Source organism: Ceratotherium simum, chromosome 13, assembly GCF_057802395.1.
Source record: "Ceratotherium simum simum isolate JZ-2026a chromosome 13, ASM5780239v1, whole genome shotgun sequence".
Lineage (NCBI taxonomy): Eukaryota > Metazoa > Chordata > Mammalia > Perissodactyla > Rhinocerotidae > Ceratotherium > Ceratotherium simum.
This window is the reverse complement of record NC_141912.1, coordinates 33,045,288-33,060,967: the sequence shown is the minus strand read 5'-3', so window position 1 is coordinate 33,060,967 and position 15,680 is coordinate 33,045,288. Positions and strand designations below refer to the sequence as shown.

General features: G+C 50.3%; 1 protein-coding gene across 2 annotated transcripts; it reads left to right on the top strand.

The window, feature by feature from the left end:
• The first annotated feature begins 1,768 nt into the window (after positions 1-1,768).
• On the top strand, positions 1,769-15,239 carry ABHD16A (abhydrolase domain containing 16A, phospholipase). Of its 2 annotated transcripts, XM_004424359.3 has the most exons (20): positions 1,769-1,955; positions 2,956-3,012; positions 3,725-3,791; positions 4,035-4,121; positions 6,715-6,800; positions 8,463-8,536; positions 8,723-8,845; positions 10,246-10,360; positions 10,458-10,559; positions 11,525-11,588; positions 12,024-12,073; positions 12,460-12,583; positions 13,067-13,171; positions 13,406-13,469; positions 13,882-13,938; positions 14,079-14,141; positions 14,295-14,371; positions 14,455-14,553; positions 14,653-14,699; positions 14,907-15,239. In XM_004424359.3, exons 1-20 carry the CDS (start codon positions 1,824-1,826, stop codon positions 14,988-14,990), a joined length of 1,677 nt encoding a protein of 558 aa, XP_004424416.1. In that variant the 5' UTR covers positions 1,769-1,823; the 3' UTR covers positions 14,991-15,239. The 2 variants fall into 2 exon arrangements, with proteins under 2 accessions (XP_004424416.1, XP_087294481.1); XM_087438355.1 differs by lacking the exon at positions 1,769-1,955 and having other exon boundaries at positions 2,957-3,012; positions 8,644-8,845.
• Positions 15,240-15,680: the final 441 nt, after the last annotated feature.

Here is a 15,680-nt window from a genome sequence, read left to right as displayed (position 1 = left end):
GGCCCACACTCCCTGGTCTGGAGTGACATGGGCTTCTGGAGGGGATGGGAATGCTGGGGAGATAAAGCCCAGCTGCATGTCTACTGGGGAAAAAGTGACCACAACCTTTCTGTCCTGAGGGGGAAAAGACCCAGTCCAGGCAGTTCTGAAGACGACCTCCTCGCCCTTCTGACTCCTCCTCAGCTGAGGGACTCAGATCAAAGACCTTCCATGCTATGACGCCTGCGCAGAAGGGTCATGGCTGTCCACTTCCTGTCAGTCTAGAAGTACATTCTCTCTTCTTTCCTCCACCCCTAAGAGATGCTGGCCATGAAGGAAGTAGCTGAGTCTTCATGTTGGTCTCCTTGGAACCCAGCAGGAGACTGCACATCCAGTCAGTACTCCATAAATGATTTAGAATGACTTTCCCTGTGGCTGCCTGTCACACCACAGACCTCTCCAGAGCCCCTGATGAGTGTATTAAGTTATTACTCAAGGATAAGGATAACAGGGGCTTGAAGAATTCACTGATTCATCCCTTTGCCCCAGGCAGGACTCTCAAGGCACATCTTCACGTAGCTCTAATAGTTTTTAATGTTATTTATTTTTAAAGGCTATTTATTTTTAAAATTGTTTTTGATGAAATATTCCATGCATACCAAAGACTGTATCTAATGTACCACTGTATAACAGCTAAATAAACTGTAGTATATTCACACAATGGAACACTCGACAGCACCGAGCATGCACAAACCACAACGACAAGCAACAAGGTTGAATCTCACAAACATAACGAGTGAAAGAAGCCAGAAACAAAGGGTACGTATTGTATGATTCCATTTATACAAAGTACAAAAATAGGCAAAACTAATCTATTAGGTTAGAAATTAAAATAGTGGTTACCCTTAGTGGGGCACGTAGCTACTGGTAGTGATTCGGAGAGGGTCTTCTAGATGTGGTAATGATGCGTTCTTGGTCTGGGTGCTGATTACATGGATAATTCAGTTGGTACACTTTTCTATACATGTGTTTACTGCAATAAAAAGCTAAAGAGTTTATGTATTATGTAGGTGTAAAGTACAGAGAAAAAGAAAAACCTGTATATCTATGAAGAAACAGAATACATATTACCATTTCAGTCAAAGATCCTCTGTGCTGTGCAACACTATTCTAAATTTGCTCTTTATCTTTTACTTATCATTCAATTTTATGTGTTTTTGAATTATATACAATGCTGTCATGTTGTATGTCATCTTCTGTGGCTTTCTTTTTTCCACTCAACATTATGGTTTTGAGATTTGTCCATGCTTAAGAGCGATAATTCATCCATTTTCTTTTTACCAGTATTTCACACATCGTAACAATACTGAGTCTTTCTATCCATGACTATGGTGTAGCTTTCCATTTATTCAAGCTTTCGTGTATCTCTTTCAAAACTTTTGTAATTTTCTTCATATAATCTTGTATTTTTGTTAGATGTATTCCCAGACACCTTACCACCTTTTTTGTTGCTCTTGTCAAGTGCTCCTAATCTTACTACTCGTTACTGTCGCTCGAGAGTCTGCCGATATTAAGAGATAGAAGAAAAAAAAAGATTTAAATGTGCCTGATAATTTTCTAACGCTCCGCGTTCCAAACGCCTTCAACTAATTTCTGACCATCGCTGTACCCGTAGGCCCAACTGCGCGAAACCCTTCTCAAGAAGCGCTGAAAATGCCTCGACTCGGCACGGGGCGGAGCCGGTACGTGCTGACGTCAAGGGCACGCAACACCTTAGAGGCCAGGGGAGGGCGGGGCCCGCGGGGGGACCTGCTGCTGGAAGAGCAGCGGCCCGAGCGGGGGTCATGGCGAAGCTGCTGAGCTGCGTCCTAGGCCCCCGGCTCTACAAAATCTACCGGGAAAGGGACTCTGAAAGGGCCCCGTCCAGCGTCCCTGAGACTCCAACTTCAGTCACTACTTCCCCTTCCAGCTCCTGGGTGAGTCCAGTTCTCCCCTGGTCAGAAACATGGTACGGCCCAAACCCCTTTGCGGCCTTTGCTCCCCAGAAGCCCCCATTACTGGAAATCGGGGGAGCCCGCTTGTCAAGCCAGTTGTCCGCAAAGTCTGCGCTCTTTGTGCTTCCTGGGTTAAAGTCACGACTAGGGACCGGCCGCTCCTTTATCGCTGTTTGCCACCGCCTTCTCATTCCGACTACCACTCCTTGCTTTTTCGTCTCTCGACCCCCAACCCTGTCTGTCGTGATTCCTGCCGGTCCCAGTTGATTCAAGTCCTGGAAGAGACACTGCGCGGATTCGGGAGCTGGATGATTTTGCCGTCCAGCTCGCTATTTCTTCTTACTGTGCCTCCCCGGTTCCGTTTTATCTTCCCTCTACCCTGGCCTTGAATTTCAAAATGACTTCTTCAACATATCATGTGTCCGCCACACCTCACCCCACCCCTCAACTTACCCTGGAGACCCCAGTGTCTTTGCATTCATAAAAGCTGGGAGTGGTGGTAGGCTGTGCCCCTGAATTCTCTTCCTTTTTCTCAGTCGTCTCAAATTATGTTTACTGTCCCCTACAAACTGCCCACCCCCAGCCACATTCTCTTCCATAATCAACCTATTCTTATTTCTGATGCTCCTCTTTCCCTCTTAAAGTTGTTATGGTGTCTTTCCTTTCTTCTCTAACCCCTCTCCCCATATGCAGTTGCCCACAACCCGTTTGAAACTGGGTTGTGAAAAAGGAGCAAAAGTAATCCAATGCTGCTTTCACTTTTGTTTCCAAGTCCAGCCCCCTGTGTTTGTTTTCATGGTCTAGGGTGGGAAATCATGTTTGGAGTGGGGCTGGGGAAGAGGGCTTCTTTGAGAGCCAGGGATGTCTCAGTAGAGATAGCTTTGGAGGCTAGAACCAGAGGATACACATCAGGGCTTCCAAAAGGGAAGGGGAAGGACTTATCAATTGCCAGGGTCCTTAATGCAGCCATCTGTTTTGGCAGGAAACGTACTATCAGCCCCGTGCCCTGGAGAAACATGCCGACAGCATCCTGGCGCTGGTATGTCTGCCCTAGCATCTAGGACTACTGCATCTTTTCAGACCCAGCTGCCCTCTTGAACTTTCTCCTCCCCAGCCTGGGAGAAGGCAGCAGCCCCGGGGAGGGGGATGCTCTGGGCTCTGCAGCAGACCGCTACAACACACAAACATGGACATGCTCTCGTGCACGCATACCTGGCACTCCTTTTTGGCATGTGCATCGCTTTCTCTGGGGCAGCCTGAGCCATGAGGACAAAGTGTTTACTCTTGGGACCATCCGCAGGTGCTGAGTCCTGCAGTCCCCAGTGACCTGTCCTCCCTGGCAACTAACCTCTTTGGCTGCAGAGACAGCTGTTCTCTCTGGCAGGGTTCCTGTGGTGACGTTTGTGCATCTCTTGGGGACCAGGCCAGGGGCTGTCCTGAGCAGGGCTGATTGAAAAGGCTTGATTAACTTGAGCAGAAAGAGAGACTGGCTATTACATGTGATGAAATTATGTCTGGAGATGATAAGAAGAAGAAAATAGTCCTGTACGTAGTTTTCCCAGCCTCTGTTATGCTCTGACACGTTGCCTTTCAACAAATATTGAGCACCTACTGTGTGCATGATGTCATGCACAGAATAGGTACTTGATATGATACCCCTCCGGTTATCCACTTTGCTCAGAACCTAGGCCTGGAAATGGCAGACCTCTGTGTGTGTGTATTGATTGCTTGTCCCTGTCTCTCTGCTGCAGGCTTCAGTGTTCTGGTCCATCTCTTATTACTCCTCTCCCTTCGCCTTCTTCTACTTATACAGGAAAGGTCAGTGTGGTTTCAAAGGTGGTGGGACAAGAAATGGGCAGGTTGTTGGCAGATGAGCCGACCCCCTAACGAGGAAAGGGGACCTGTGAGGATGGCTTGGCTTCCCTCTTCCATCAGGCATCTTCTTCCTCAGAGGGCGTGGCTGTCACAAGAGAGGGTGTGGGGTGGAGGATGGGGCTGAACTGGGAAGAGGAGCTGAGGGGCATTGGGGAAAGCTTCTCACATAGTCCTCTCCCCTCCTAGGTTACTTGAGTTTGTCCAAAGTGGTGCCATTTTCTCACTATGCTGGGACATTGCTACTGCTGCTGGCAGGCGTGGCCTGCCTCCGAGGTAGGTGGAGACGGAGCCTGGTTTGGATCTATCCATCATTGGGTAAATATTTATTAAGTACCTTCTGCAAATACCATTTTGTGTTGGGCTCTGAGGGGGAATAATTGAGAGTGGTCAAGGCATGATGTTTTCCTTAAAGGGCTTGAGTTGTAAATATGAAAAGATAAGTTGCAGAAAAGTTTGCTATTATCTGGAAGAGATGCATATACCCTACAATAATTCCGTATATAGCCATATATGTATGTTTCTAATAATCCTAAACTGGAAACAACTCCATAGCCACGAAGGGTAGTAGGAAGGATAAGTACATTGCGGGGTAGAGTCCTACAATGGAACACAATACAGCAACTCAAAGGAACAAACTAGAGCTACACTCAGCAATGCAGATGAATCTCACAAACTTAATGTTGAATGAAGGAAGCTGACCACCAAATAATTTATGCAGTATTTCCATTTATATGAAGTTCAAAAGGGATGCATATAGGGGCTGGCCCCGTGGCGTAGCGGTTAAGTGCGTGTGCTCGCTGCTGGTGGCCCGGGTTCGGATCCCGGGCACACACCCTCACACCGCTTGTCAGGCCGTGCTACGGCAGCATCCCACATAAAGTGCAGTAAGATCGGCACGGATGTTAGCTCAGGGCCAGTCTTCCTCAGCAAAAAAAAAAACAGAGGAGGATTGGCGTGGATGTTAGCTCAGGGCTGATCTTCCTCACAAAAGGGATGCATATATAAGTGGCAAAACACTAAAGAAAAGCTCGGGCATGGTTGTCTTGAAATTCAGGATAGTGATTACCTGGAAGGGGGAGGGAACAGCATGGGGAGAACTCTTGGTGGGAGGTGACTTTGTTCTCTTTCTTGACCTGGGTGATGTCACGTGAATGTTTGCTTTATATTTTTTAAACTGAATGTATGTTTTATGTACATATGTTATATCTCACAATTAAAAAATGAAGAGACAAACCAAATCATTGTCCCCTGGCGGGTGCACATGATGAAAACAGGGTGGGGGGATGCTTTGAGAAGGAGGTGGTGGGGTCGGGAGCTGGTGGCTGCAGTTGAGTCTAGTTCAGGGGGAGGACCTTCTGCCTCCTGATCTCCACGGGGCTGGGCTCCCTCCTCAGAGAGACCTTCTCTGACCACCCCATCTAAAAGTAGCTCCCACTACTCCGTTTTGTCTCAATATTTTATTTTATTTATTTTTAATTTGGAAAAAAACTAAATACAGAAAAATCTAGAGAAAAAATATCAAAAAGAACTAAAATGCTTAGGTTTTGTGATATATGCTTCAAATACCTGTTGTCAAGAAAATACTAAATAAAGCATTACAGATAGAGTGGGTGTTTCCATTGGAACCTTCCCCAGTCCCATGTTCCTCTTCCCCCAGAAGTAACCATTGTCATCTGGTGTGGTGTTTTTCTGGTCCATATTTATATACTTTTATGAAATATATACCTCATTTCATCAAATCTAAGCTGCTATGAATTGTAAAATGCATACTGATTTCAGAGTTTTCAAATGTGAAAAAAAATCTGCATCTTAGAATCTATGAAATATGGTAAGTATAAACAATATGTAGCATTTTTTTGTACATTTTACATTTTTGGCGCAAATAGCATCGCTCTATGCAAATTATTCTTCAGCTTGCTTCATTGTTTGGGGGCTCTGCCGTTGATGATACATAGCATTCTGGTTCATTTTGGTTTTATTTTCTTTATAGCACTTACCCCTCTCTAAAATTTTCTTGTTTACTTGTTTATTGTCTTTCTCTAGCCCCACCCCCCACCTCACCCAAAGTGCCAGCTGTCTGACAGCTGGGACCTGTGTGTCTCGTTTCCTACTGTCTCTCTCAGGTTAGAACAGTGCCTGGCACATGACACCTGTCGGGTCAGTGGAATCAGAGAAGTCAGGGTTTGAGACTCCTGGGCAGGGAAGGGAGAGCGGGGCCAAGTGAAGAGAGAATAGAGCTCAGTGTTGAGAATGGCTCTCCTTTCAGAGAGAGAAGTAGAACGGAGGCAGGAAGGAGCAGTCCGGGAATTGGAAGGAGACAATGATGGACCCAGGAAGCAGAGGAAAAAGGAATCTCAAGGATTCTTCGAGGAAGGGTGCTAAGTGGCACAGAGGACGGAGGAAGGGTACTCAGATTCAGTAAGGATGTAATTATGGGGCAAAAGCAAGAGGCTGTGGAACCAGGTGGCAGGAGTTAGAACATGCAGAAGAGAGAGAAGCAAGCACTGGAAAAGGGTGGCCGCAAAAAGAAGTGAAACCCAATGTTCCCAAGGGTGAATAGTGAGGTTTTGTGACAGTGTTTTAAGACTGGGGAGAATGAACATTGTGGAGAGTGGAAGGTCGATAGTCTATAAAGAAACAAAAGGAAGAAACTTAGGGAGGGAAGAATGCTGTAGCCAGTTGCTGGATGTGGAGGAAGGGGGTCTGCTCAGGTCTCCTATTTCCCCAGATCCTGGGCCCTCCCTTCCTATTCCTCTCACTTCTCCTTCCAGGGCCTTCTCCTTGCCCACCTCCAATTCTCTTCCTAAAACCTACTCATCTTGCTTGTTAGTTTTCCTAACACTGTTTCCTATCCTCTCTCCTCCAGGCATTGGCCGCTGGACCAACCCCCAGTACCGGCAGTTCATCACCATCTTGGAGGCAACACATAGGAACCAGTCCGCAGAGAACAAGGTGGGAGTTTCCAGGAAAGGTGCCAGACAGGTGCCCTGGCAGCAGCTTCCTCGGCTGTCTCCCCAGGGCACTGGACACCAGCTTCTGCCAGGGGGAGGAGGTGTGCTTTGCCACCCACCACACTAGGTGTTTGCTTGCACATTGCTGTGTCCCTTCTTCCCTCCACAAGTGAACTGTCTGCCCGAGGGATTTTCTCTCCCTACCACTTCTGATGGAATATTCATCTAGAACAATTCACCACCCCTCCACCCTCCATCCACAAGAATTGTCTAGACATAGGAACATTCCACAATGTTTCTTAGATGGGGATTTTCTCTCTATCACAGCAGCTCAGTTCTGTAAATGTTTGTTTATTTTCACTGTGTGCCTTGAACACCATGCTAGTTTTGTTTGGGGATGGGACAAGATGAACAAGTATGTCCACTCGTGTGCCCGGGAGCACAGTGTGGTGCCAGGAGGGAGAAAAGCCAGGGCACAGTGTTCTTGGATTTGGGCCAGCCCAGGCAGTGCTGCAGTGTGATTATCTTTGAGAAGGGGCTTTGGGGCCCTATAAAGCTCTTTTCTGTCACAGAGGGGTTTCTGGGATCAAACAGCTATGACCACTATCATCATATTCCTGGTTGCTCCACACTGCCATTTATGGAGCTATGTAATGATGCTCTACCACACCACTGTCTGAGGCGTTTTGCATACACCCTTTCTAATCCTCACAACAACCACGTGAGGTTGCATTATTACCCTCCAGTATACATCTGAGGAAACAGAGGCAAAAAGAGGTTAAGTGACCCCGGCAGAGTCACAGAGCAAGGAAGTGGCTGAGTCTGGATTTGAGTCCAGGTCTGAACAAAGTCTGCCTGAAATTTGCTTTTCTTCATTTTGTTTTGTTTTGCCATTTACGTTTTTGTACAATTTTTCTATTGCTCTCTCTTAGTCAAGTTATTTTTGAAAATGTCAAAAGAATTTCTATGACAGAAAATAAAAAACAACTCTCAAAATAGAGTGCTGGGAGCTCTGGGCGTGGGGGAAGGAATACAGCAGAGCATAAGACACCGCTCCCACCGCCCTCGAAAGGCATTGACTCCATGGGGTGACCAGAGGCACAGATGGTCTGGGTGGCATCACCGGCCCATGGCTGCAGGAGTTGAGGGAAGGGAGGTGGCTGTGAGGATGGAACAGTCAGAGAGGGCTTCATTCAAGAGGTGCCCCTCGTGCAAAGGAACCACTTCCCTCCTTCCCTCTCACCCAACCTTGAGACAGTCATTGTGATCCTCCAAGACAGCATCATGTAAAGGACCCAGGTGAGGAAGGGAGTGTGACCAGCCAATACTTCCCCCACCTCCTCCCTCAGAAGCACCAGCACTTCCAGCCACCTCTTCTGGGGGTGGGTCAGTCTTAGATTTTGGAAAAGCAAAGAGTGTTGGGTTCCTCTTCTGGAAGAAGGCAGACAGGCCAGTCTTGATACCTGATAGGTTGTCCTCTCTTGCCTGATTTTTCTGGCCATGTCAGAGCTTTCCATCTGAGAACTGAGAGGGTTTTTGTCTTCCTGTGATGTGTGGGGGCCAGTCCCCTGGATGATGAGGGTGTCGAGGGTGGGTAGGAGGGCCTCCCCGCTTATCAATTCCCCTTTTCATCCCCTCCTCTCTCTCTCCCTGCCCACCACAGAGGCAGCTCGCCAAGTACAACTTTGACTTCAGGAGCTGGCCAGTTGACTTCCACTGGGAAGAACCCAGCAGCCGGTGAGGCCCCAGTTCTTTTGCTCCATCCCTGCTCTGCCCTATCCTCAGCCTCCATCCCCCTCTCAGGCCCCAGTGCCTGCCTTCCAGCGCCCTCTCCTCGTTCCTAGACCCCACCGTCCTCCGGACCTCAGATGTCCAGCTTGCTGCTCCTGACCCCATCCTCCCCTGCATCTTTCCATTCCTCAGGAAGGAGTCCCGAGGGGGCCCTTCCCGCCGGGGCGTGGCCCTGCTTCGCCCAGAGCCCCTGCACCGGGGGACAGCAGACACTCTCCTCAACCGGGTTAAGAAGCTGCCTTGTCAGATCACCAGGTGGGAAGTAGCAGGGAGGAGAGGCCAGCTGGGGCGGAGGGGACATGGGCCAAGGTCTCTGGGACTGGGGGCTCCATTGTAAGACAGCTGTCATTTGTTGGGCCTAGTACGAGGTACTTTGTATGTTTGTGGCAGAATTGTTTTTATCCACATTTATGTGTGAAGAAAAGAGGCTCATAGAGGTCCAGAGTCTCACAGGTGGTGAATGAAGAGCTGGGATATTAACACAGTTCTGTCTGACACAAAAGCTCGTTCGATGAGGCTGAGAGGGAGGAATGAGGCTGGGGGTGCAGAGGGGACGCATAGCCTTAGCTGGAGCAGGGTCTTGTGGTAGCTGTGTGCCTGTCCTGGCCCCTCTGCTCCTTGGTTATTCCACCTTGAGTGAGCTACAATTTCTGCATCCATAAATAAGCCGCTTCATAGGCTTGGTGAGATTAAGTAGGGTAACATAATCTGAAGGGCTTTCACCTTGCCTGGGGGTGTGAGAGCACATGGCAAAGCCCAAGTAAATGGTAGTTGTGGGTACGGTGATGTTAGAAGTCACAGCAGTAACCATTCGTATCCTACTCTGGAGCAGATGCTGTGGGAATTTTCTATTGCTGGGGGCTAGGAAGCAGGTTCTAGAATACCAAGGAAGTGGGTGGACTTAGTGGTCGGTTGTTGACAGTGTGCTGATGGGTCAGAGGGGCAAGCCACATTTGGGGTTTTCAGGGGGATGCTGGATGGGGTTGGACAATGTTGTGCTGGGGACAAATCCTACTTCGAGATTAACTGGAAGTGGTCAGTCGTCTTTTTCAGGAACAGCACCTACCACATCTTATCTGTCTAGATTAGTGCATTTATTCAGTAAATATTTATTAAGCCCCTGCTTTGCACCAGGCTCTGGGCACCTACTGCGTTGCAGATATCAGGCATATCACAGTGAACAAACAGCCAGGTCCCTGCCCCAGGGAGTTTACAGTCTAGTTTGGTGTCTTTCAAGCTACAGATCTTGACCCATTAGTGAATTTGAAATCAATTTAGTGAATTATAACTGTCATTGTTTTAAAAGTATTATTTATTTGGGGACTTTAAATAAGTTGTATTTATACATTAACAGAATCGTATTTGATGATAACTTTGCTTTTACTTATTGTATATAGAAAGTATTATCTCATAAAACTTCCGGTATTATATGTGCATATGTGTGTACAGGGCCACAGTATCTTACAAAGGTTGCAGTAAAAAAAGTTTGAAGAACACCACCCTGGTACATACATTATTTCAGTAAGTCCTAAAAGAGGAAAAGGAAGCTGTGAAAGTCAAGGCTGAGGCAGGCCCCAGAGTCTATGAGTGCTAGGGCTGGGCGGTCCCTGGGCCCCACTGGGGTTGAAGGTTCCTTAACCCCACATTCCCCACAGCTACCTGGTGGCACAGACCCTGGGGCGCCGGATGCTATACCCGGGCTCTGTGTACCTGCTCCAGAAGGCCCTCATGCCTGTGCTGCTGCAGGGCCAGGCCCGGCTAGTGGAAGAGGTGAGGCTCCCTTGCCCCCGTCCCCGACGGCCCTTCTCTCCCTGAGGGATGTGGCCCTCTGCCCCTCACACCTGGGCATTGCATCTCTCTCCCTCAGTGTAACGGGCGCCGGGCAAAGCTGCTGGCCTGTGACGGCAACGAGATTGACACCATGTTTGTGGACCGGCGGGGGACAGCTGAGCCCCAGGGACAGAAGCTGGTGAGAGGGAACAGGGTGCCCAGAAGTAGAATGTGGGGAGGGCAGTGGAGGTTCTGGGGATCCCAATTCTATAGCAGCCCTAAGGAAGCACAGCTGGGGATAATCTCACCTCCCAGCTCCACCAAAGACCTATTGGTGTAGGGAAACAGATGAAGAAGTAGGAGTTGACATTCAAGGACCAAAAAGTAATCATTGTAATAGTCACCACCTAGATGGCACTTACCATGTGCAAGGCATATATTGAACCTCACAACAACCCTGTAAGATAGGTACTATTTATATTAGCCCATTTTACAGGTGATGAAACTGAGGCACAGAATAACTTTCCCAGATCACACAGTTAGTAAGTGGTAGTAGAGCTGGGATTTGAGCCCAGGCCACCTGGCTCCAAAGTCCCCCAAAGCAGCCCTAGAAAGGCCCTAAGCCGGCAGTCTAGGGAGCTGGGTTCTAGTCTGGCTCTGCCTGACTGCTATGAGAGTCCATCCAAGTCCCACCGTCTCTGAGCTTTGGCTTGGGGCACCATGGAATTAGAGTTTATCTGACGATAAGAGTGGAGCCCAGAGAGGGAGAGGAAAGCGATTGGCATACCACACCAAAGAAACAGTCACAGAAAAAAGAGACCCCAAACTAGACAGGAAAAACATATCCATAATGCCATTCCTGAGAGATACCCACCTGGTGGTCACCCAAGGAAAAATGGATACTGTGCTGGGTGGTTGAGCAATTCAACTCGAATCATGCCTCTTCCTCTGAGGGCCCAGTTTGTTAATAAGCATTTGCATCCACTCTGCTCCTCATCTTATGGACCTTGTGTAATGAGAAGTTTCCATTCCCCTGGGAGAGAACAGGAACGTGCCCGTTCCTCTTCCCTGCAAAGCTCCCACAGGCCACCCTCCCTGCCACAAGGGGGCTCTTCAGTCCCAATGTGGCTCCTTCCCAGCCCTTTCTCCTGCCTCCTTCCCTAGGTGATCTGCTGTGAGGGGAACGCGGGCTTCTATGAGGTGGGCTGCGTCTCTACGCCTCTGGAAGGTAGGCCTGTGGCTCAGCCCTCTTATCTCTGCCCCTTGGAATGGAATGTCCCCACTTTCCCACATTGATATGACCTCCCTGGGCCTGACCATTTTCTCACCTCAAAGGTAAGGTTTGAGACCCTCACCTTTGGGGAAAAGTCCCCTCCCCATTTGCTTTGCTGACCTTACATCCCCTCCCCGTGGGCTGTGCCCCTAACCTAATTATGCTTTTCATTCTGCCCGCCCCCACCCCCAACCCAACCCCCGAAATCACATCTCTCCCTTCTGCTGCCACAGAACCTCTCGTGTCATCTCCCCATTCTGGGATGGCTTTGAGTTATTTCCCTCTGAGTTGGGGGGTGGTAAGAACCCCAGTGTCCTGCTGCTCCTTCCCCCAGGGCTGGGGAGTGGGTGTGTGGGCCATGAGGTCATAGCTCCTCCTCCTGTGTTACAGCTGGATATTCAGTCCTGGGCTGGAATCATCCAGGCTTTGCTGGAAGCACGGTGAGACCCTCTCTGGAATCCCTTCCTTTTCTTGAATTATGGTCTGTCTCCCTTTGGTCAGCCACTGAGTGAGGGAAAGGGGTGTGTATTTCTGTGGGGGCTCCCACTCACCTGGGACCTGAGTGCCAAGGGCAGGGTAGCCACGCCCCCTCCTCAAACAGGTGGGGGGGTGGGGGTGGATGGCAGGAGGGAGGAGGTGGATCTTACTGTAAACAGCTGGCTTCTGGAGAGAACAGTCCCTCCCACGGCCCTTTTCTTCCTTTTCTTCTACACCTCCTGTCTGTTGCAGAGTAGCTGCAGGAAGGGTCCATGCTGGGAGGGTTTCGGTGGCCAGTGAGCTGGCTTTTGGCACTGACCCCTTCCTGCCTTTGCCCTTCCTCCTGCAGGGGGTGCCATTCCCACAGAATGAGGCCAATGCCATGGATGTAGTGGTCCAGTTTGCCATCCACCGCTTGGGCTTCCAGCCCCAGGACATCATCATCTATGCCTGGTCCATCGGCGGCTTCACTGGTACCAGCCTCCCTCCTGTCCCCACTATAGGCACATTCATGGCACCCCTCCTCAAGGAGAGGTAGGGAAATGCCCTGGTGGCCCAGGAGTGGGGCGGAGACTTAAGGAAAGAGAGGATGGAGGTGGGATCTCTGAGTGGGTCTGAAAGAATGTATCCTATTTGTATACACTTCACACTTCTTGTATACACTTCACACTTCCTTCCACCCTTGTCCCTGATTATTAAAAGAAGCAGACCAGGGTTCTGGGGTGAGGAGATCAGGGAAGTGAATGTTTCCTCTGCGTATTGTCTTCAGTGCACTTCGATGTTCTTTCTCCATCCTCTCCAGATAGTGCTCTGGCCGAATGAAGTGAGGGGTTAAGAAGAGACCTGAGGCTAACCTAGTAGGGAGGATGGGGTCAGCCTATGGGGTCAGTGGGATGAGGGGGGGTGGTGGGCAGGAGCTCCTCAGTTCTCACCCTTCTTCCTTGTCCTGGTACTAGCCACGTGGGCAGCCATGTCCTACCCAGACATTAGTGCCGTGATCCTGGATGCCTCCTTTGATGACCTGGTGCCTTTGGCCTTGAAGGTCATGCCAGACAGCTGGAGTGAGTGCAGCTCCCAGGCCTGCCCATCCAGGGAAGGGGTGGGCTGGAACTGGGAGCTGTTGTAACTGGAGATGGTTCCTTTTCCGTGGGTGGGGAGTGGGTCTCCTTATTGTTGAGAAGCAGGAGGATTTCCCTGTCTGGGGGCCTCAGTTTTCTCTCTCCATGAACAATGGGGACCTTTGTGTTGGGCAAGGGCTTTGTCTCTGCCATCCCTTCACTTTTGTCCCGCTCTAGGGGGCCTGGTGACCAGGACTGTGAGGCAGCATCTCAATCTAAACAATGCGGAGCAGCTGTGCAGGTGAGGACAGGCCAGCGTCCAGCATATAACCCCCTTTCCCCCGCCTCGCCCCCCATAAAGGCTCTGCTGGGTGTTCAAACGCTGAAATTAGTACTAAAGTGCAAGTTGGTAAATAGTCACTGCCCCTGCCACCACCCCAGCTGGCCCAACCCTGCCCAGGTTCCCCGGGACCCATGATCTGGCAACCAAATGGTTAATGCCTGGCACAGCAGGGATCTCCCAGCAAGGCCTGACTGAGCAATGCCCAGTCTTAAATATTCTGACTCTCACCCCTGGGTGAAGGGCTAGCCCATGGGGCCTTGCTACAGCAGGGGTGAAAATGCAGCCTGGGGTGGGGGTTGCAGGGGTGGGCTGGCCAGTTGTCACCTGTCTCCCTCTGAGCTCTCCCTCCCCACTATGCTGTCCTCTGAAGGTACCAGGGCCCTGTGCTGCTGATCCGCAGAACCAAGGACGAGATCATCACCACCACGTGAGTGCTGGGAACCTCTGCCCTCCTGGATCCCAGAGAGAGCTAGGAACTTGCCCCTCCCACCTCTGCCCACAGAAGCCCAGGTATCCAGACCCTTCCTCCCCAACCTCCAGCCCCCCAGTGTATATTCTCACCCCCAGGGTTCCTGAGGACATCATGTCCAACCGAGGCAATGACCTCCTCCTGAAGCTTCTGCAGCATCGGTGAGAGCCAGTGTGTGTGTGTGTGTGTGTGTGTATACACACATGTGTACACAAGTGTACTGATACCAGCACAGGGAGGGAGAGGAGGAGGTGCAGGGATGAGGAGTGAAGAGAATTGGGTCTTGACCTCTAGTCCTGGCACTCCCTCTGTAGGTATCCCCGTGTGATGGCGGATGAGGGTCTTCAAGTGGTGAGGCAGTGGCTGGAGGCCTCCTCACAGCTGGAGGAAGGTGAAATGGGATCTGGTGAGGCCTTTGGGTGGGGGCCTGGGAAGCCAGGTTGCTGACGGACCCTCATCTTTCTCCCTGACCAGCCTCAATTTACAGTCGATGGGACGTGGAGGAGGATTGGTGTCTGTCAGTCCTCCGCTCCTACCAGGCAGAACATGGGCCTGACTTCCCCTGGAGTGTGGGTAAGGAGGCCCTGGGGCAGCAGATGGGATTGGGAAGAGCCCAGGAAAGGGATGAATACTCAGCTGCGTGGCCCGTGTTTGAGTGCCTCTTCTCTGCAGGGGAGGACATGAGTGTAGATGGAAGGCGGCAGCTGGCTTTGTTTCTGGTGAGTTCAGGAGTGGGGAGCAGGAAGGGGGTTGCCTGAATGGCCAAGAGGTGCATGTGGGGCTTGGGGACAGGGGATACCCTGTAAGCATTGGAAGTAGCAGCTTTTACAGAGTGGATGGTGGGTTCAGAGGGTGTGTGGTGGTGTCTGGTGGCTGCCGCTCACTGCAGTGCTCTGTACCCTACCTGTTCTGCCCTCTTTCCTCAGGCTCAGAAGCATCTGCAGAACTTTGAGGCCACACACTGCACCCCTTTCCCAGCCCAGAACTTCCAGATGCCCTGGCACCTCTAGGGACCATACTGGGACTCATTCTGGAAGAATGGGATGGGAGGAGACATGAGGAAGGACCCTCTTATTTGTGATTCTCAGTGTTCATGTTGCTGTTTATAGTTTGTGGAAAGTGGGGGATCATCCCCCTTCTCACTGTTCCTCTTGCACGTTTCCCCTCATCCATCTGGCAGTACCTAACCTTCCCCGACACACACCCTGCATTAAATGAATGGATTATTCCTAATAATTAATAAAAAGGTATTTTTTCTACCGGCTGGCTAACTGTGTGACTTCCCAAGTGTCCAGGGAGCCAGAGGCTGGTAGTGGGGAGATGAAGCCCCAAAGGGCTGTGCTTTGGGAGACCCCAACTCCAGATAGCCAGTTTAACCTTCCCCATCTCTGCTGTCCCCCCAGGCCTACAGCCCCCAACCTGAGCTGTCCTCCTGCGATGGGTCTCCAAGCCTCAGCCTTGCCTGGCATGCCTCGTATCAGGCTATCACCACTGTGCAGCCTCCCTAGCCCCTGCCTCAGTCCTTCCAGCATTTAACCCCCCAGGAGCCCATGGCTGCCCTCTCTTGCTTTCAACTCATAAGCTTTGTTGTTTACAAAGTGCTCTGTAGTACCTGATTTCACCTTCTCAGCTCTTCTACCCATTTGCACGTCTAACCTGCATGGTTTCACCATCAGTACCCCTGATGTTTGTTGCTCAGC

Bases quoted from the DNA above. Each gene is read 5' to 3' on its own strand.
- ABHD16A (XM_004424359.3), top strand. From the start codon at position 1,824: ATGGCGAAGCTGCTGAGCTGCGTCCTAGGCCCCCGGCTCTACAAAATC. The intron at 8,846-10,245 runs GTGGGAAGTAGC...CATTCCCCACAG, and splicing joins CTGCCTTGTCAGATCACCAG to CTACCTGGTGGCACAGACCC. The intron at 13,172-13,405 runs GTGAGTGCAGCT...GTCCCGCTCTAG, and splicing joins GGTCATGCCAGACAGCTGGA to GGGGCCTGGTGACCAGGACT.